Consider the following 21,050-nt stretch of genomic DNA (forward strand, 5'->3'; position numbering starts at 1 on the left):
AAGAAGACGCCTGATAAGGTAGGAGACTCGACGTCCCACAAGAGCACGAGAGACCCTGAGTCTCGAAAGAACGAGGGCCAGACCCCGAAGGCGCCGACGCAGCGACATCTGCAGTCCGCGACCGCACACAGGCCCAGCGGATCCTCGGAGAAGGAGTCCCTGGCGCCGAGAGCTGTAGAACAGCAGAAGGCTCCGAAGATCGCCTCCGAAAGGGGCCGGGCTGTTGAACAGCAGAAGGCGCCGAAGATCGTCTCCGAAAGGGACCGATCGGCGTCGAGGGAGAAAGACCCGAAAGCTTTGACGACGTCCAAGGACCCGAAACCAAGTTCGACGTCCAAACCTTCGACGCCGAGAGTCTCGCCGCCGAGCCAGGTGACGAAGAGAGGGGCCGAGCGTTCCGAGGCCGAGAACGCGGCCGAAAGGGAAAAGAAAAGACGGCGTTTGGAGGCCGAGATGGCGAGCATCTTGCAGCGGAAAAAGGATTTCGACGCAGAGATGAGTGCCTTTACAATTCCACACAAGACCAAGCACGTTGTGCTAGATCTGGTCGAAGAGGAAGAAGAACTCGGCGACGGACATGGCCCGGCCGCCGAGATGGTCGACGACCAGGGAGATGAGGAGAATCCCTACGAGGATTACGGCTATGACGAGGAGGAGGGCAGTAGGTTGGACGCCGAGTCGGCCACCTCTGACCCCAACGAGGAGGATTACCTGGATATCGACACCGAGAGCCCGGAGGAGGCGGTCGACACATACCCCTCGAGGCCCTCGCCGCCTGACGACATCGGGGCATACAATTCGGCGATACAATCTGCCGCAGCGGCATTTAGGTTAAAGCTCGACGAGGAAAAGCAGAAAGCAGACTTCCTGCTCGAGACTTTGCTCCCAACACAGACAAGGAGCCAGTTCCTCCCAATGCTCGAGAGCGTCTTGGCTCAAGGACGAGAAGCATTCAAGGAGCCCGCAACATGCAAGGCGGTAACCCCTAGAACAGAGAAAAAATACAAACACTCCACGAAGGACCCGGCCTACATTCGAGGCGAGGTCTCCGCAGACTCCATTATCACGGCCACGGCTAGGAAGAGGGCCAACGTATCCACTACCTCGGGCCCACCACCGGATAAGGAGAGCAAGAGGATGGATCTGGTGGGCAGAAGGATCGAACGGAATGCTGCGACCCACTGGCGCATGGCTAACTCCAACGCTCTTCTAAACAGGCACATGTACCAGATCATGGACGGCCTGGGGCACTTGGTGAAGGACCTACCCCAGGAGGCCAGGCAGAAGGCCGAGATGTTGGTCGAAGAGGGGAAAAATGCGGCAAATTCTTGCCTTAAGACGGCCCTGGACGGAGCAGACACCGCCAGCAGGCTGATGATGATGGGTGTCACGGAAAGGAGACACGCCTGGCTCAGGATTTCAGGGTTCAAACCCGAGGTGCAACACAGTATCCTCAACACACCGTTCAACGGCGACACGCTCTTCGGGGCAACTGTGGACGAGAAACTCAGCCAACTCAAGAAAGATAATGAGACGGCAAAGGTCTATGGGGGTGTTGCAGTTCAGAGGCAACAGAAGAGGCACCCCGTCACGGAGGCCCGGCAGGAGAGGTGGAAACCAACCAGGTACATCACACCAGGTTTTCCAGCAAACGCACCAGGCAGACTCACAGGGACAGCAAGGTCAGCAGAAGCAGTCCTGGCAGTACCAACCAAGAGGTCAGTCCTTTCGAGGAAGAAACGGACGTGGCCAGAATAGGAGAGGGGGGCAGCAGCCCTCCTCGAAGTGACTCCACAGAACTCTGGGTGCCCAGCCACAGAAAGGACCCGGGGGGGCACCACGTACCAAGGGGTCGGGACAATCAAAACACCTACGACCACATGACACCAGTGGGAGGAAGATTGAAATTTTACCTCCAGGAATGGAGAGAAATCACATCAGACAAATGGATCCTAAACATTATCCAATTCGGGTATTGCCTGGAATTGGAGAAAAGGCCAACAAGCAGGAAACCAAGGGGAAGACCACCAGCAGGAGACCAGCTGGCGAGGCTTCAGGAAGAGGTAAAGGAACTTCTGCAAAAGCAGGCCATAGAGCGAGTCCCATTCAAGGAAAGGAACAAGGGAGTCTACTCGACGTACTTCCTGGTACCAAAGGTAGACGACAAGATGAGGCCCATCCTAGACCTGAGGTTCCTCAACAAATTCATAAGAACACAGAAATTCAAAATGACCTCCCTGCAGGAGGTGCTACCGCAACTGCAGGTCGGAGACTTCATGGTCACGATAGACCTCAAGGACGCCTACTTGCACATACCGATGAACAAAAAGCACAAGCATATGCTCAGGTTCACAATCGGGGGAGGCCACTACCAGTTCACAACGCTGGCCTTCGGACTCAAATCAGCACCAAGGGTATTCACGAAGTGCCTCGCAGCAGTTGCTGCACACCTACGAAGACAGGGGATACACGTATACCCTTATCTAGACGACTGGTTGGTGAAGGCGAGTTCGTACCAAAGGTGCAAACACCACGCACAGACAGTGACGAGCACGCTCATAAACCTGGGGTTCTCCGTCCATTGGGAAAAATCGTCAATGGAACCGGAGCAAGTGAAGACCTTCCTGGGGGCAGTGATCAACACCGTGCAGGCCAAGGTGTTCCCCAGCGAGAAGAGAGCAAGGGCGCTGGTCAAGGAAACTCGCCTCTACCGGAAGGGGCAAGCTCGGACAGCGAGGACGGCGAGCAAGATCATGGGGATGATGGCATCATGCATCCACCTGGTGCCGAATGTGCGGCTACACATGAGACCCATGCAGGAATGGCTCCAGGAACAGTGGTCACAGGCGTCAGGCAGTTGGGAGGATCTTGTGGTGGTGACGCACGCAGTGCAAAGGGAGATGACATGGTGGAGCATGGAAAACCTAACAAGGGGAAAGCCTCTAACACCCCCAACTCCGACAGTGACCATCACCACAGACGCATCCCTGAAGGGATGGGGCGCTCACATGGAGGAGCTCAAAGTGAGAGGACTGTGGACGCCAGCAGATGCGACAAAGCATATCAATTACCTAGAATTGAAGACAATCTTCCTTGCACTGAAAGCCTTCCAGACAAGACTGTACAAGCAAAGGGTGTTACTGCAGACAGACAACACCACGGCGATGTTCTACATCAACAAGCAGGGTGGAACACAGTCAACAACGCTTTCAACACTGGCACAGGAGATATGGAGATGGGCCATCCCTCTACAGATAGACCTGCTAGCCATACACCTACCAGGGAAGGAGAACATTCAGGCAGACTGGCTGAGCAGACAGACATCGGCATCCCACGAGTGGGAGCTCAATGCTCAGGAAACGAGGTGGTTATTCAACAGGTGGGGAACGCCATCAGTGGACCTGTTTGCAACACGCCAGAATGCGAAATGCCAGTACTTCGCATCCAGACTACCCGAAGAGGGGTCCCTTGGGAATGCCCTATGGATAGATTGGTCCGGGACATTTGCCTACGCTTTTCCCCCGATACCACTGATACACCGAGTACTGAGCAAGTGCAGAGCGAGCAAGATGACCCTGATACTGGTCGCGCCACAGTGGGCGAGGCAGACATGGTACTCGCAGATCATGGAGATGTCACAGAGTGCACCCCACAGATTCGGCAGAAGAAAGGACCTGCTCTCCATGCAGAACGGAGAGGTGCTGCACCCAGAGCCAGAGACCATGAGCCTAGTAGCATGGCTCCTGAGGACATAGAGTTTGCACATTTGAGACTGCCAGAGAGCACCCTCAGGGTCCTTCGGGAGGCACGGAGGCCGAGCACACGGCGGTGCTATGTCGCAAAATGGAAAAGATACACGATGTGGTGCAAACGTGAACAACTTCACAAGAAGATGAAGAAAGACTCCACAGTGCTGCGATACCTGACACACTTGCTGGACAAAAAACTCAGTTCATCCTCCTTGAGGGTTCACTTAGCGGCTATAGTAGCCTACACAAGGGGTGAGATGGGCAGAAGCTTCTTCACATCCCAGGTTGTCAAGAGGTTCCTGGAAGGAGCGAAGAGGATCGCACCGCCCAAGCGGGTGCCACCACCAGCATGGAACTTGAACGTAGTTCTCACGGAACTCATGAAGGAGCCCTTTGAACCACTGCACAGGGCCTCCTTAAAGATGCTAACCATGAAAACAGCCTTCCTAGTTGCTATAACGTCATTACGCAGGGTAAGCGAACTACAAGCGCTGACGCTACAGGAACCCTACATACAAATACATAGTGATAGGGTTGTGATGAGGACGGACCCACACTTCATGCCGAAGGTGGTCTCCAGGTTCCACATGAACCAGTCCATACAGATACCGAGTTTTTTCCAAAAACCAACCAATAGCGCTGGGCGAGCTCTGCACACCTTAGACGCCAGAAGGGCGGTCATGCATTACATTGAAAGGACAAAGGAGCACAGAAAAACGAAGCAGTTCTTTGTGTCATTCGCCAACAGTTACATGGGCAAAGCAGTAACGAAGAACACTATTGCACGATGGATAGCACAGACGATTCAGCTCTGCCACAACAGGGCAGGACAGGAACTAGACGAGGGAGTGCGTGCACACTCCACTAGGAAGAAGGGGGCCACAATAGCCTTTCTGGCTAACACGCCCATACAAGACATATGCCTGGCGGCAACATGGGCTTCAGTGCACACGTTCACAAAACACTACTGCGTGGATGTGCAGATGAACAAGGAAGCGCAAGTCGGACAAAAGGTGCTCCAGCACATATTCAGACACCAGAACTCATCTTCCACCCAGCCGCCACGGAAATGAGAAACCGCTACAAAATCTATGCACAGCATAGTGAATCCAGAAAGATTCACGCTGCAAAACGAATAGTTTCTTACCTGTCGGTGTAGTTTTGCAGCTTGATGATCTTTCTGGATTCACTAGCGAACCCACCCACCTCCGCCAGAAAGATGAGGCTGGAGAGAAAAAGGGTGGTCAAAAAAAAAAAAAAAAAAAAGAGAAGATGAAGAGATAAAATGGATTTTACATACAAGGCGGTTAAGGAAAAATCACCTACATAGAACATTGCCATCACTTCGGAAACGAAGGAAACACGAAAAAAATAATCCGAAGATGGCGCCCAGGGATGGGAGCTTCCGCAGGAAGCATGCCGACGTCACCGGAAATACACCCAAGGAAGGGTGACGCCGACGCCCACCTGGGCCACAAAAAAAAAAGAGAGAAAAGACTACGAATCCGGACCCAACCACAAGACCGCGGAATATGCACAGCATAGTGAATCCAGAAAGATCATCAAGCTGCAAAACTACACCGACAGGTAAGAAACTATTCGTTATTAGCGGAGAGGGTGGAAGATGTGTGCAATGTTCAATGTCTATTCTGAAACTCTGGATGACTTGGAAGGGACTGGTGTGCTGCGAGTTGCGGTTGCAAACCGCACCCTTAGGTACCGTTGAGAAGATGCTTCAACTAGGTCGGATAATTGCTGGGTGCACGCAGCCTAACTTCAGAATGAAAACCATTAACCATCATGTCACTGTAGAAATCACTTTGAGATGTGGAGTGTCAATTAAGTCCATTGACTGAAATGTCAAAACTTCTTTGCTTCCTAATATGTGACTAGCTCACAAATTCAGCTTAGTGTATCAAATGCTGCTCCTACATTCTGTAAAAATATGGTAAATAAGTATTTGAGTATGTCACTGCACCTTATTATGAAAGCTTGAAGTACTTAGCACTGGTATGCTGTACTGTGAACAATTGCAACTGACATTGAATTTGGATAAAACTGAGGTGGTGATAGTCAAAAAGAAACTGCATTGTTAGAGTCCATACTTCTGGCCACAGGAGCTGGGTACCCCTCCCATTCCCAAAATAGCGGTCAAGAGCCTCGGTATACTAGCTGACGAAGATCTATCAATGACGCCTCTGTTTGGAGCAGCGACCTCCTCCTGTTTCTTTCAGCTTCGTAAAATAAAAATAAAAATCTAGATTTTCTTTTTCTTTTGAGGCCATCTTCCAGATTGTAATTGCCCTTGTCATGTTGCAAATTGACTATGCCAATACTCAGCTTGACCATAATCAAGCAGCCAGACTCCTAGACATTGCCATATTGAACCCTGTTTAAGAAAGTACATTGACTCCCAGTTGCACAGAGAACTGAATGTACTATTTTCAAAATCTGCCAGGGCAAAAGTCCTACCTTTGTGACCTCCAGAATTCGGAAGTACATCCATAAGCGCAATCTTAGATCAGCACACCACAATCTCTTAGAGGTCCCCTAATTATACGGGAAGCTATTGGGTAGATCCACCTTTGCTGTGCTCGCTCCCCGTGTTTGGAACTCTTTCCCCTATAACCTCCTACAAGTGCTTTAGAACCTTGTTAAAAACCTGGCTCTTTAGACAAGCCCACGAAAAAAACCTCTTCGTCCTGCATCTGTGCCTTCAGCGCCATGAAACCGTTTTGGTGAACATGCGCTTTAGAAGTTCATTGTAACATAACAAAAAAAATAAGGGGTGCAGTGTAATGTCATAGTTTGAACATAAAAATGATTCATTTCCTCTTTCGGTTGCTTGCCTTGTGGAGTAAAAATGTTGATGGGTTTCAAAGTCCTTTTCACACGTTAGGTCATGGATTATGAGGAAGTCTAATGATGCCCCTTCTTTACCAAGGTATATATAAGAGAAATGGAGCAGTACATAGGTAGCGTAAAAAATATGCTAGACAAGGTCTCGGAAGTGGTATGCAGTTTTCATGACTTTTGCAACTTACTGCCAGTGAACTCATTACCATCATGACTCCAAAATTCCTACAATTGAAGAAAAAGGTAAGTGAAAGTGTCAAGGAGTTTGGGGGGAGGGGGCGTATCTATCCTTAAAACTATAAGCAAGAAAGAAAGTGCCACATCATAGACAAGGGCCACAAAAGTAAATTACAGCAACAGTTCTGGCCACTTCCCAGTCCTAGGACTAAACCAAGTGTCCCCATTCAGTATTGCTACTCTGCCCCGAATGAACAAAAGAGTTTCAGGGAAGGTAGGTGCAGAAAAACAGTGCACCGAGGGGTTAAAGAAAAGGGATCCCACATCCAAATAAGAAGAAAACCCTTATACAGGGTTTTTTTACTACTGGGAAGTCACCAGCCCACTTTATGCGTCACGGAACTTCCAAAGTGAAAAGTCCTTGGGCCAGACAGTATACAAAAGAGGTAATTTGTTGAAAACCTAGTTGAGCAAGATGACCAAGTGCCAGTTTCATTGATTTATCCTTAGGAAGGGCTCTAGAGGGGTTGCTGAAGCCTCTAGTACGAATTCCAAGTACCGTGAAATGTATAAATAGTGTATGTTCATGAATTACAATAGGCTGTGCAACAATGGGTTTGTCATATAGCTGGATTCTCGCTGCCAGTAAATCTCTGGGATAATAGGAGGTTAAACCCATTGTGTTAGTTATTGTGACAGTAGAATATCAAGTAAGATTGGAAGATAACAAAGAAAACATGGGTTATGTAACAAAGGCCTATTAACTGTTTCAGAGCTGTGCCTGAAACCCTCTGGAAATGGCCTGCAGAAGTCTGCATGAAGGATGTTTACAATTCGTGTACTGCCCTCGAGAAAGGAAAGACGAACATTAACAATCTGTTCCTGAAACCCAAGCTAACTCCTTCTGGAAAGCCTTTTTTTTAAATCTAAAACGTGTTGCTTCCCCTCTTCTCTGTGCATAAATACTTTGCTTTGACTTATACTTTTCCCTTGCAGTAATTCCTTCGCCTCATTCTTTTCATTCTTTTCCCTTCCTATTCTTCCCATTGGTAGACTGATGATGAAGATGATTTTGAGGTATGGATACCAAAATGATCTTTAATGCTCTTTGAACCCGTGTGCCGTGTTCCTCTAACCCGAGTGCTTAGGTGTGTGGCGAGTGCCGCAGTTCTCTTGTGAAAGTGTATTGTGAGTACATCAGTCATGGACTTCTTTGCTTAAACAATGGCATTTTCCAAAATAACGAAGTGTTTACCAGATTTGCTTGCACAGAGCCCGCTGCATGTTCTTTGCTAATCTTTAACATTGGTCTGGGACTTCGCCTGTGGAACCTTCCTAGCTGGAATCACTGTAGTGGCGCAACCCACTGGTCATCAGAGAACTTGTTTGCAGCAGCAGAGCTAGCATTATCAAATGGCTATGGTGTTTGTTGTGACTGTACTGCACGAGCTGGCAATATGTTGATAAAAACGAACAAGTTGAAAGTAACAAAGACGTCTGAAATACTGAGATTCTGTGAACATTCTTATGTGTAGTTCATAAGAGATCAGTTTGTTGGATTTGACATTTATATATGCATCTATCAATGGCTTTTTCAAAATATGCAGTTTATGCTCTCGTAATGCAATATTGAGTGTTCTCCCTCATAATGCATAACCTGGGATAATGCTCATTCCTTGTGGGACACATTTTCATGAATACAAGGCTGGATCGTTTCATCAACACATTTGAATGTTAATGACTTCACAACTCCTCCACGGGATAAACGTTTGTCTTATTTGTAGTTACAATCTGTAATTAAAAAAAAGAATGACTCTTAAGAGGCACAGGTATTCGTATATATTCTTTGCCCCATTAGATGGTCAAGGACAAGCACTGTTGTTCTGCTGATCCCAATCTTGAGTTAGGTTTCACAGGTCATGGAGTACATGTGGCTTCTGGTCACACTTTAGTTGTTTGTCATGGGTCTGCTACCCAAAAGGAATAAAGATTCTTTACAGGACCTTTTGCCATATTAAGATTCAGGTAGCACAGTGGTTGCAACTGTGTTCCAGGTTTTCCTGAGAGGGATACACGTAACCCCCATGATTCGGCACTGGAATATTATTGAGTTAGATACACTGTAAAGCAACAGGGCGTATTCCCCAGTGTTGAATTCATATATCATTCTTGAAGCTGTGTTGGACTGCAACTAATTGACAATACACAGTTTTGGGGCAAACCAGCTCCTGTACGCAAATAAAGTTGTAATGTAAGTCACTATATTGAGATCCACTACATGGTAGGTCACAACTTTGGAGTCTCTACATCGTGGTATATTGCATCATCTAAGAGTAATCGTCACTAACCCTCTTTTTAAATCTAACTTAGTTACCATTACCTTCTTTGTAACTAATTAATCCTCTTACTATTAACTTACATAACCCTTATACGTTTTATCGTTTATCTGTTTAAAGCCCCATGATGTAGTGCTAGCGGTCTTGTGACTTACCGATGGGGTGTATCTGATCTAGTAGGAGTGAACCCTCAAATAACCTGACTCGCTGCATTAAATTCAATAACTGAGACTTAAAGTGAAGTGGAGGTGGTTGTGTGATGTGTTTCATGCCTTTGGCCAACGTCTGTTCCATCAGCCCGTGGAAAGGCACAGCCTATTCTCCATGACCGCTTCCAGAAGTGGTTCCTTTCCCTTACCCAGCTGCCAATCCCTAATGAGTTACAGACCCCAGAAACCACTAGCTGGCAAGTGATAGCTGATGGCCTATGCAAGTGAAGCAGATGGCTTATACTAGTTTGCAGAGCTGCTTGTCAGTGGTCGGCAGAGAAGTGAAACAGGCATGTGCAACTCGCGCCTCCTCACATGCTCACACTGGTAGCTTCCGACATGCCAGTTACTTGACTGGCCACATCCTGTCGTCTTCACCTAAAAAGTTATGCATAAACAGGGAAGGAATCGGCCACAAGCATCCTCCAAAACAGATGGAGAGCTTGAGTCATACAAGGTGGCACTTAGCAGCTGACGTTCAACAGAAACTTTAAGGAGGCCCCCTATCTAGACTGGTCTGGGACCAGGGGAAACTGAAAGAATTAAACAAAATGTCCTGCGGCACAAAAAAGGGACTACCCTATGTAGTCAAGGTCACAATTCTAATTGGTGACAAGGTATCATGGATTGAGGCATATAAACCTAATACAATTAGTACTGAGTATGGGAGAGGCGAGCGATGCTAATATTGATAGAACAGAAGGGTTTTAACCAATGCTAACAGACTTTTTGCAATGAGACAAAGAAAGGCTATTGTCAAGAGTTAGGTTAAAAAAGTATATACATAATACAATAAGGTCTACGGCTACAGCGATTTCCTTTGCTTTGCTACTGAAATACGATTGACAAATATTTCCCTTAGATCGGTGGCTCCACTGGACAGTGGGTACACCTTCCAAAAACTCTATACAAGTCATACGAAAACGTACCTACAACAATTAATAAATAGGACGCCTGCAGATCCATATATCCACAAAGGGATCCAGAGGCATCGATAACTCCCTATCAATACAGAGTATAAGAAATTTTGTTTTTTTACGTTCGAGAATCTGTCCTGAAGAAGGTGCTTGTATTCCAAAAAACCGAAACGCTGCGTCGACATTTGTTTCCTTGATTCTTGTTTATAATCTTTTGTATTGATTATCAATTATTGTATTTTTTTGTGTATTCATGATTTTAATGTATTAAAAACACGTAAAGGGTTTATACAGCTGTATGAAATAAAAAATATGTATATGCTTTTTTAACCAAACTCTTGACAATAGCCTTTCTTTGTCTCATTGCAAAAAGCCTGTTAGCGTTGTAAAACCCTTCTGTTCTATCAATATTATCATCGCTCGCCTTTCCCATACTCAGTACTAATTGTATTAGGTTTATATGCCTCAATCCATGATACCTTGTCACCAATTGGAATTGTGACCTTGACTACATAGGGTAGTCCCTTTTTTTGTGCCGCGGGACATTTTGTTTAATTCGTTCACCAGAAACTTACATGCTGTGGATCATTTTACCAGGCTATGATAAATGCACAAAGAAAGCAGTGGCGGCTGACCTTGATGCAACGCGGTAGGGTGGTAATGAAGTGAGGCGGGGGCTCAAATATCTTAAAAAATATATAAATAAATACATTGTGACTTATCTGACCCTGCGTCGTCCTTCTCTCCCGAGCCCTGACTGGCGCACCCTGCGCAGGCTCCCAGATGCCAATCCGAGCACTGCTCTCAGGCTGGGAATGCCATTCCGATTTTGATTGGTTTGAGAGGCCTGGTTAGCCGTTCAGACAGTTCCTGGGAGCCTGTGGCTTTTCTCCACCTACCTCTACAACACAGCTGGATGGATAAATGCTAATTACGCATGATGATTTGGTCCGCCTAAAATGGCCTGCAAAACCGTCATGCTCACTTTATAGTTCCCACAACTCCTTCTGAAGCTGAGGAGCACGGCCTGGCGGTCCGGCCGGCAACTCGGCTAGCCAGCCGAGGCAAAGTTGAAAAAGAAAATGATAATAAAATAATTGTATTATCATTTTCTTTTTCACTGTTAACTCTGCTGGGTAGCAGCAGTGGGGCGATGCTCCTCTTCCATAGCTGGGGAGCCTCCCCTGATAGAAAGGTCCTAGAGAGGGGACGGGTTAGAGCAAAGGATATGCATAGTATACCATCACTGTAATGCATGCATTATATTGCCTGATAGAAGCAATGCATCCAGTACTTCGACCTTACCTGGTATGTTGATGTGGCGTTATGAATAGTAAATGTGTCCTCATCATGATGAAGTAGTGGTAGGCGATTTAGTTGCAGTGGTATTTTACTGGCCAATATTCTCAACGTTCAAAGTGGTATCATACAACCAGATATATATATAACCGTTAGTTAGGACTTCCGGTGTCCTCTCTAACCTGTTGTTATGTTATGTTTCTTTATTTTTTTTATAGCAGTGTTTGCAGCACCTTATACTGGGAGCCGCCTCCAATAGTTTAAAGGGAAAATAGGGTGTTGCCATTTTTTTTTTTTTTAAAACCTTTATTTAACATTTGCAATCAAATACAAACCAGGGCCTGCAACCCCCAGGGCTGGCCGCTAATCATAGGATCTTAAGTCACAATGCGTATTGGTTGCAAAGGTAATTCAAGTTAGACACAGGATAAGAGGTTTTCATTTTAAATTAATAAGTAGAGAGAGTCAGGTATAGCACTGCGTCTCAGATCACAAAGTGGGGACGAGCAAAGAAACAGCATATCCAATAGAAAGTCACGATCAACTAAGTCAACGGAGGTAATACAAGTCATCAGGATAAACTAGCGCAGTGTGATCGTCGACTCCATCAGTAATGTCCGCCCCAGAACGCCAAACCCTCGAGCAATCAAGGTACAAATATAGAGATCAGGATACGTGAAACCGAACCCACTATACTAACCCGGGAGAAGAAAAGAGAGGAAGACAAGGGGAAGAGAAGGAAGAAAGAGGCCATAGAACAAAAATAAAAACGAACACCCATCCCCACACCCCCCCACCCTGCACCCCTGCTGATGACTACGGCCACCCCCCTCGCAGCGTGCCTGTCGCCCAGTAAGAGAACCCGAAATATAGAGGATGAGAAAGAAAGAAAAGACAAAGAACCCCAACCAGTGAGGGAAATCGGAGGAGGGAATGTTGTACGGACTCCCGGTCTCCTTCCTCCGTCATGACCAACCCCGCCCCGGACTCCGTTAGATCAGATAAACAATCCCGGTAAACCTATACGACAATGAGAGACCCAGATAACAGTATCAACCCTGGCCCCGCCTATCAAATGCACAGAAATCATTAATTAAGGAAAGTCCTTTCCACGAAGCACTGCAAGAGTCCAAAGAACAGGGGCAAACAGAGAAGAAAATTGCGACAGTTCTCGATGTGGAAAGTCGGTGCCAATGATGCCCCTCCCCGCCTCCAAAGCCAAGCATTACCCCATCCGCCATCTTGAGAGCCCGACAGGGGAGGGGAGTCGACAAAATCCAAAACACAAAGGATAAGGAATGGAAAGTTCCAGAATGGGGATATCTTGCAAGTGTCCCACAGGATACACTATCGGGGATTCCAGCGGCTCCACAGGGTAATCGGGCACAGTACAGTCGGATAGGTCAAATATAGTAGGAGCAAACCCAGCTTCCAGCGCCGGGTCAATACAAGTCTCCGAGGCATAAATTGAAATGCAAGCTGGTTGCCGGGGCGCGGGTGTCGAGTCAGGATCCGCTCTCAGGTCTATGAGTCCATCCGTCTCAGACAGCAAGCTGCAAGTCCGGGCTACAATGGTTCTCTTGAGTGCCATAAGTGCCTCCAGCACCGTTCGCGGTGACTGGCCAGTTTGAGCCTGCTCCGCTAGCTGCTTTTCTTCCTCCAACATGGTAACACCCACAGAGTGGCGCCTTCTCCGAGGCAAAATTAAACGGAGCAGGAGTAAGCCATGAGGGACTGATGTGTAACAAGCAATAATACGCAGCGAGGTACCTACCCGGGGGGATCGACGATGTGACTGTCGTACCCCCGGTCAGGGACCCCCGCGACACATCGCCGTGCGTCACTCGTCGCCTCACCTATTGTAGAGCACCAGGCAGTTGGTGGTAGCAAACCAATCAAAAGTCCGAATGATCCAGAGAGCGGACCCGACCACGTTCAGCAGTCCGTTGTTATTCAACCCGGACCCGGCAGAGCCCGCACTCGAGACCCCGGCTTCCCCGCTGGGTTAGGCCTCGGACGACCATCGATATATCTCTGCTCCACAACGGCGGAGAAACTCCGGGATTGCACCACCGGAAAGCAGGTCAAATCACACACACGGATCCGGTGCGGGTAACCAGGATAGTCGACAGGATAATAGGCCGAAGGACGGAGGTCGGCGGAGCCGGGAGACTATGCGGCCATCTTGGTTGGTGTCGTAGCTCCTCCCCCCGTGTTGCCATTTATTAAGCACACATGCTGAAATTGGTGCGGCCTGGTAGCACTTTTGTTTGTTTTCTCAAATTGAGGTATCTAAACATGAATGTTTAGATACCACAAGGACATCAGCTTTACTGAGTCTGTTTCAAAGTACTGTAGTGACGCCTGCCTCACTTTTTGATGTCTTCCATAACAGGTAAACTTATGCCCTGACGTTTCCATTTTAGCATGCTTCTGGAATGCACTGTAATGGCTTTTGTTCCATGGTATTCTAAGTCTTAGCTTGTCCTGGCATCAGGTTCCCTCGTCTCTCTTTGTGTACTGCCTGGAGGTGACTTTAATAGTGTTATGCACAACGAAAAGTACTTTGCGTTATTTCATAGGCTGTTCTGGAATTTATTTTTACGATGAAGCTTGCATGATTTTGCCGCATTTGAGTGATTACAGTGATAAAACAGAGAAAGCAAACAGCAGAAAAGCAGAATGCAAAATGCTGTGAACCAGCACACCTGTTGTTGCTGTTCTCACTTGCAAGAACTGTAAGTAAACCACCGACAGAGCTGAAACTGTTTGGTATGGGAAAGAGGAATCCTGTGTAGCTGCAGACTGTAATGAAGTTCAGAGGCCTGGTCGGGCGTTGTACCCAGCACCTTTTAAAAAATATACCAGGCACAGCCTTAAGTGGGTGTCCAGCATCGCCATTTTAAATATGTTCTAACCAGCATCTTCAGAAAGGATAGATCCAGCTTGCAATGGAAAACATAAGCCCTTTCCTTCTCGTACGAAGGCCACTCTTCATAACTTTTCAATTTTCACCTCCGCGCCAGAGTGTTGTCAAAATTATAAGCCAGTCACAGGAGGAATGCTGGGCGTCTTCCGTTCATGTGTCTGCAGGACCCATCTCTTCAACTGTAGGGTTGGCCTTTCCTTGGGGTTGTGTCACACCCCTCCGTTCACACAGACTGACCAGTGGCATTGTTGGTGTGTGGGAATGAAGAGCAGTTTAATAGCTGCTCCACTTTCTAAAAACTACAAGCAGTTGAAAGTGAAGGCACGCTCTTCCACCTGTGAAACTCCCAGGTAGTTAGTTACTGACAGACCAGAAGCCAATCAGAATGCGGCAACTTAATTGAACAAGTTAGCCAGCTTACCTAGTCTATGTGTGGGGATTCCTGTAGGAGAGGCTTGTGGTATTCCAGGCTTCCTCGATAGAGGCCTCTTACGGCAAAACAGGTTTATCACGTCTGATTACAAGAAACTTCGGGAGATATGTACCAGAAAATGTTGGAGCGTGGTGTAACGTCAAATTTGGCAACGCCTGCTCTGACATTTTCAAAATGCAGGGATGTGCCATATTTACAAAAAATACGACACTCCCTGCTTTTCCCCCAGTGCTGGTGCTAAAAAAGCTACCTAGCGCTAGGGCAGGCACCTTTGCAGGGGCAATTGTTTATGCGCAGAAAAGGACACCTTCTTGCACATAATAATCTTTAAAGGTGAATTGCTGTTTCTGTGTGTGCTGCAGAATGCAGCACACATAGGAGGGTGATGCAAGGCGAAATTATTAATTTCTCCTCATATTTTGTTCTTTTCAAGACCAGGTTTTACCTGGATTTAGTTTTTGGTGCTGCCCCATCCGTGTAAATATGGGACAGCGTGGAATGCCCTTTGGAACATTCCTTGACAGCCCCTTAGCCACAGAGGACTACTGCGGAAAGGGGCATATTTGCAAGGTGGCCATAAGCCCTGTTGAGTACCCCACCTTGTAAATATGGGGTATGGAACAGCGCCACCAGGGCATCAGAAAATAGGATGCTCCTGTAGCATTAGGGACTTGTAAATATGTTCCATACCCTGATACATTTACCTTTATTGAACTTTTATACATGTGGCTCTGATTTAGAATATCATCTTTTCCATCAATCTAGCTGTGATAGTCGCGTATTATGCTTGGGTGCACAAGCATTAAGGGCCATAAGTACAAAAAAACTTACGGTCATAAGTCCTGAGATTCGCAAAATCACAGGATTTGTGGCTGCAAAGAGGCTTTTCTAAATGTTCCAAAGCCCTTTTACGAGTCTAAAGATTCTTTCTGACACATAAAAAGGCTTTTGTGTTCTTTTTCAGATCTCTCATAGGAGGGAACATGAAAGGGAGTGTCCCCCTATTTGCACTTTGGAATTAATGTTTGTGACTGCAACTGTGATCTCAAACCATTGGTGAGATAATGACCCCCAAGCTGGGTCACCTTTGTGAATCATATCAGAGGCCTCAGGAGCAGGTGAGGAGCATGCAGTAGGCTGGAGCAGACAATGGTCTAAAACAGCACCTGTGGCTTTAACAGACACAGCTGCTTTAAGAAAAAAATCCGATTACAGAAGGCAAACGCAGGGCTGAAAGTCTGCTCTCCCTTGCAGGGCACCTCCCAGGCACTGTGTGAGTTCTGCGCTTGTACGCCTAAAATAAGGGAGGGACAGACGGAGTGATTTTTTTGCCCGGGTCGTTGTTAGTGAAGCGGAGCTACTTCCAAACAAGAGATAAACGCCCGCTAAGACTGGATTTCTTTCCACCACATTTGTGAGAGATTTCTGAACCTCGCGCTTGGACCTAAATCCCTCCTCTGTAAGAAAAAGGGACTTTGTAGACCAGGATTACAACCTTTTAAATTTGATATTGGCGTTTGGCATGTTGGTTACCCTTACCCTTGTAGGAAACTGGAGAACGTCCCACAGGTTTACCGCAAAATGGGTAGGAAATGGAGTAGTAATCTGTAATGCGTTTTGCAATACTTAGCAATACCAGTAATATACTTCTATTGGTTACCAAGACATAGAATACAAATTATACACTCAAACTTATACTCATTATACCACCAGCAACTATAAATGTAATTGCAATAAAGCACACAAAGCATCAAATGTAAAAAACAAATCAGAGAATAATGTTTTAGAAAAATATATATATATTTATCAATTTATTCAAAGGGGCACATTATCAACACAATTATAACAAATCATTAAAAAACATACACATAGCATGTTATAACATTTTTTAAATTTTTTTTTAAAAAAAACAACACATAAGCATCAGGTTAAAAAGTTCAAAGGAACAGCGGTCGACGCAGCGTTTCGGTTACAGTGAAATAGACAACCTTCTTCAGGACCAAGTTCTAGAAGGAAACATATAATTACTAATCTTATCAAACCCAAATTTTTACAGAATCATTTTCTAAAACAACATATTTTCTTAAGCTATAACATTTGACAAAAGGTGCTGTTGTTATACTTAAAAATTGGTGGAAGAGGTGGTTTAATACGGTATTGCTAAAGTGCATAGCGCATTTATACTGCTACCATTTCGTGGGTCACTATGTTAATTATCATAGTGATAAAGGAAATCACTTATGTGGGTAGATGATACTCGTATTGCCCACTAAAAGGTTACTTTGCATAAGTAGTATTAATGGGAGCGCCTAAGTACTTATCTAGGTCACTTACTGGTGGGTCGCAGTTTGTATTTATGCGAAGGGATAGCTTTTTTGATTGTTATACCCACATCTGAAATTACCTTAATGGTTTAAGTAACCTCCAAATAAATCCAGGAGAGCACTTTGCCGGTTGTATGATCCGGTAGGGAACTGGAAATAGTTCCTACTGTGATTCTATAATTCCTCAGGGTATCTGTAAATGGCAGTGAGATTATGTTTTAAGTTTGAGCTATATGCATAAAGGAACTTAAAGTAGTGAAGGGTTAGCATTGTAAATTGAACAAAACTACCTTAAGATTATATGGGGATAAATCTTGTTCTGGTAGTAGGAGCCACCGATATATATTTCCTGTGTTGCTGTAAATAGAAGCTCCTATTAGTTTATTGCAAATAAGGAGTAATAGCCAATGGTCTACTAGTCTATCTTGATACATTGATTAGGCATTTGTACTTACCCAGGTTTAAATTACTGGCAGTTGTGTATGATACACTTGTTTTTCGCTATGCTGGTGTAGCAGCTATTTAGCATTCAATTCGTGGTGGGCATTGTCCTGCCACTGGTTCTTTGGGTAAAAGATAAGATAAAGTATCTTTTTTAGGGTTCCAGTCTAGATTAATATATGTAAAACAGCCTTATCCAATAGAATTCAATAGTCAGACTTCGAGTATCTAGTTATATTAGTGATGCGTTATTAATAGTCTGATTTCGCTAGTTTTCATGAGTTACAATTTTGTTATCTATTTTATACATAAACCATTTACTACATGTACCTCTCTGGTGAATGTGATCTTGCAATATTTATTAATCTCGCCACTGTGTATATGAGGCAAACGGAGCAGGCTCCCTCTGATGTTAAAGGCCTTACACCATTATCCAACATTTATTATCAATTGTTGTGATATTGTCTAATAAGTGAAAAATTTGCCGAGTTCCAAAAATAATGGAGCGAAGTACTGGGCATGCAATCAACCCATTGGCTTTACTGACACATACTCCTTGTTGAAAATATTTCAGAGTTGGACTAGCGCAGTGTCATAATTAACACCTGACTGCACCCAGCGTATAATAAGGAGAATCTAGCAGAGAGGAAACCGGTTGCAGGGGTTCGAGCTTGATCGTCTTACCTTGGGTTTTTAATTCGGCCTCCCTGCTCCCACTACCGTCGCCGTTAATCTTCTGTTTTCCGAGTAAGCGAAAGTATCTTTGCATGTAAAGGGAAATCCCTATTTATGCTAAGTACAAGCTTATTGGGCGGTAAGAACTGACCGTCCCAATTGGTCGACGTACTGTCACGTAATGTCACGTGATATGGTAGCGTCGTTTGTTTACTTTGAGACGCTATCTGTGAAAGTGCTGCAATATCGTTCTCTGCATTCGATTTCATGTGAATTTTGGCTAATATTTAAGAATGTTCTTAACATAAAAAGGTCATAATGTCATACGGGCAACGAAAAAATAAATAAAATATTATCGCGCCATAGTCTGAGTAGCGAGGATTTGGCTCAGTCCAATTCACGTATCCATTGGTTGGCGTAATATCACGTGATTTAATTACGTCAGATGTTTATTATTTAGGCAATGTAGAGCAAGAGTGCTCGGATATTGTAGCCTCGGGTTAATAACATGGAAACAAAGTTCCGCATTACAAACGTACCCGCCTAGGAGGGTATAATTTATTATGTTGTTGGGCATTTAGTAAATAGCAAACTTAGTCGTTCCTTGGACGTTCTAGCGGGGAATGAACTAAATTAAAAAATATAACTAAGACACAAATATGTGTCAAAGAAGTAAACAGATGAGGAGAGCATTGGAATTAGGACCAATAATAATGATGAAAAAGGTAAATAATAAAAAATTTGATATTTACTTAGTGACTTATTTACTACGTCTTGAATGGGCATATTTTGAGAATAAGTGTGCAAGGTTAAGCCTCGTTGGGAGAAGAGTGTTTATCTATTAGCCGCATACCGAAGGGGCAGATCTAAATAGGTACAGTGATCACTATAAATCTGAAGGTCAATTAAAAAAATATAGAAATCTATTGATATTACTGGTTTGTTATATTGTTATATTATTTTCTCCCAGTCTTCTCTGCTGTTAAGACCGGCACGGACACTGTTGCACCTAGACATAAAGAATTGCTCTCGTCTTTTCCTCTTTTGTGTAAGGTTACCACCTCTAGTGCCAAGAGTGACATGTTCCAGGCAACACCAGCGCAGATCTTTTATATCATGTTTCGCTGATTTCCAGTGTTCTGTTAGGGGGGCACCTGTCTTATTCGTACGCAAGGCAGATCTATGCTCATTTAGCCTGGTACGAACTTCTCTTGAGGTTTCTCCTATATAAATTAAATCGCAGGGACAACTTATTAGGTAGATAACGCTGGTCGTTCTGCAGTTCATAAAGCTCGTTGGTTTGAGTACAGTACCTTTTATTGTGATAGGTTTGGGCAATTTATAATAATAAATTGCCCAAACCTATGTTTTCCTACAGAAGGAACAGAACCATTAAAAACAGCCTGGTTCACACCTATAGGGAACCTAACACAACCAAGCAACTATGTATTGATAGTGCCCCGATGCCAACGGGTACTTTCCCCTGTTCGGGCTGTACCAACTGTAAAAACATAATCCGTGGTAACACAATCACAATAAAAGGTACTGTACTCAAACCAACGAGCTTTATGAACTGCAGAACGACCAGCGTTATCTACCTAATAAGTTGTCCCTGCGATTTAATTTATATAGGAGAAACCTCAAGAGAAGTTCGTACCAGGCTAAATGAGCATAGATCTGCCTTGCGTACGAATAAGACAGGTGCCCCCCTAACAGAACACTGGAAATCAGCGAAACATGATATAAAAGATCTGCGCTGGTGTTGCCTGGAACATGTCACTCTTGGCACTAGAGATGGTAACCTTACACAAAAGAGGAAAAGACGAGAGCAATTCTTTATGTCTAGGTGCAACAGTGTCCGTGCCGGTCTTAACAGCAGAGAAGACTGGGAGAAAATAATATAACAATATAACAAACCAGTAATATCAATAGATTTCTATATTTTTTTAATTGACCTTCAGATTTATAGTGATCACTGTACCTATTTAGATCTGCCCCTTCGGTATGCGGCTAATAGATAAACAGTCTTCTCCCAACGAGGCTTAACCTTGCACACTTATTCTCAAAATATGCCCATTCAAGACGTAGTAAATAAGTCACTAAGTAAATATCAAATTTTTTATTATTTACCTTTTTCATCATTATTATTGGTCCTAATTCCAATGCTCTCCTCATCTGTTTACTTCTTTGACACATATTTGTGTCTTAGTTATATTTTTTAATTTAGTTCATTCCCCGCTAGAACGTCCAAGGAACGACTAAGTTTGCTATTTACTAAATGCCCAACAACATAATAAATTATACCCTCCTAGGCGGGTACGTTTGTAATGCGGAACTTTGTTTCCATGTTATTAACCCGAGGCTACAATATCCGAGCCCTCTTGCTCTACATTGCCTAAATAATAAACATCTGACGTAATTAAATCACGTGATATTACGCCAACCAATGGATACGTGAATTGGACTGAGCCAAATCCTCGCTACTCAGACTATGGCGCGATAATATTTTATTTATTTTTTCGTTGCCCGTATGACATTATGACCTTTTTATGTTAAGAACATTCTTAAATATTAGCCAAAATTCATATGAAATCGAATGCAGAGAACGATATTGCAGCACTTTCACAGATAGCGTCTCAAAGTAAACAAACGACGCTACCATATCACGTGACATTACGTGACAGTACGTCGACCAATTGGGACGG

General features: G+C 44.9%; 1 protein-coding gene across 7 annotated transcripts in view; it reads left to right on the forward strand.

Annotated features, from left to right (window-relative positions):
* Positions 1–21,050, forward strand: part of FHOD3 (formin homology 2 domain containing 3) — a 1,375,152-nt gene that overhangs the window by 1,307,995 nt on the left and 46,107 nt on the right. For 4 of the 7 annotated variants that reach the window (XM_086965359.1, XM_086965360.1, XM_086965356.1 and 1 more), the window contains one exon: positions 7,836–7,859. The exons of the other annotated variants lie outside the window; for them this stretch is intronic. In XM_086965359.1, coding sequence (XP_086821485.1) covers positions 7,836–7,859 — 24 coding nt within the window. The remainder of the gene's footprint in view (positions 1–7,835; positions 7,860–21,050) is intronic. 7 annotated transcript variants of the gene reach the window in all.

The sequence above is a fragment of the Lissotriton vulgaris genome, chromosome 4_1 (genome assembly GCF_964263255.1).
Source record: "Lissotriton vulgaris chromosome 4_1, aLisVul1.2, whole genome shotgun sequence".
Lineage (NCBI taxonomy): Eukaryota > Metazoa > Chordata > Amphibia > Caudata > Salamandridae > Lissotriton > Lissotriton vulgaris.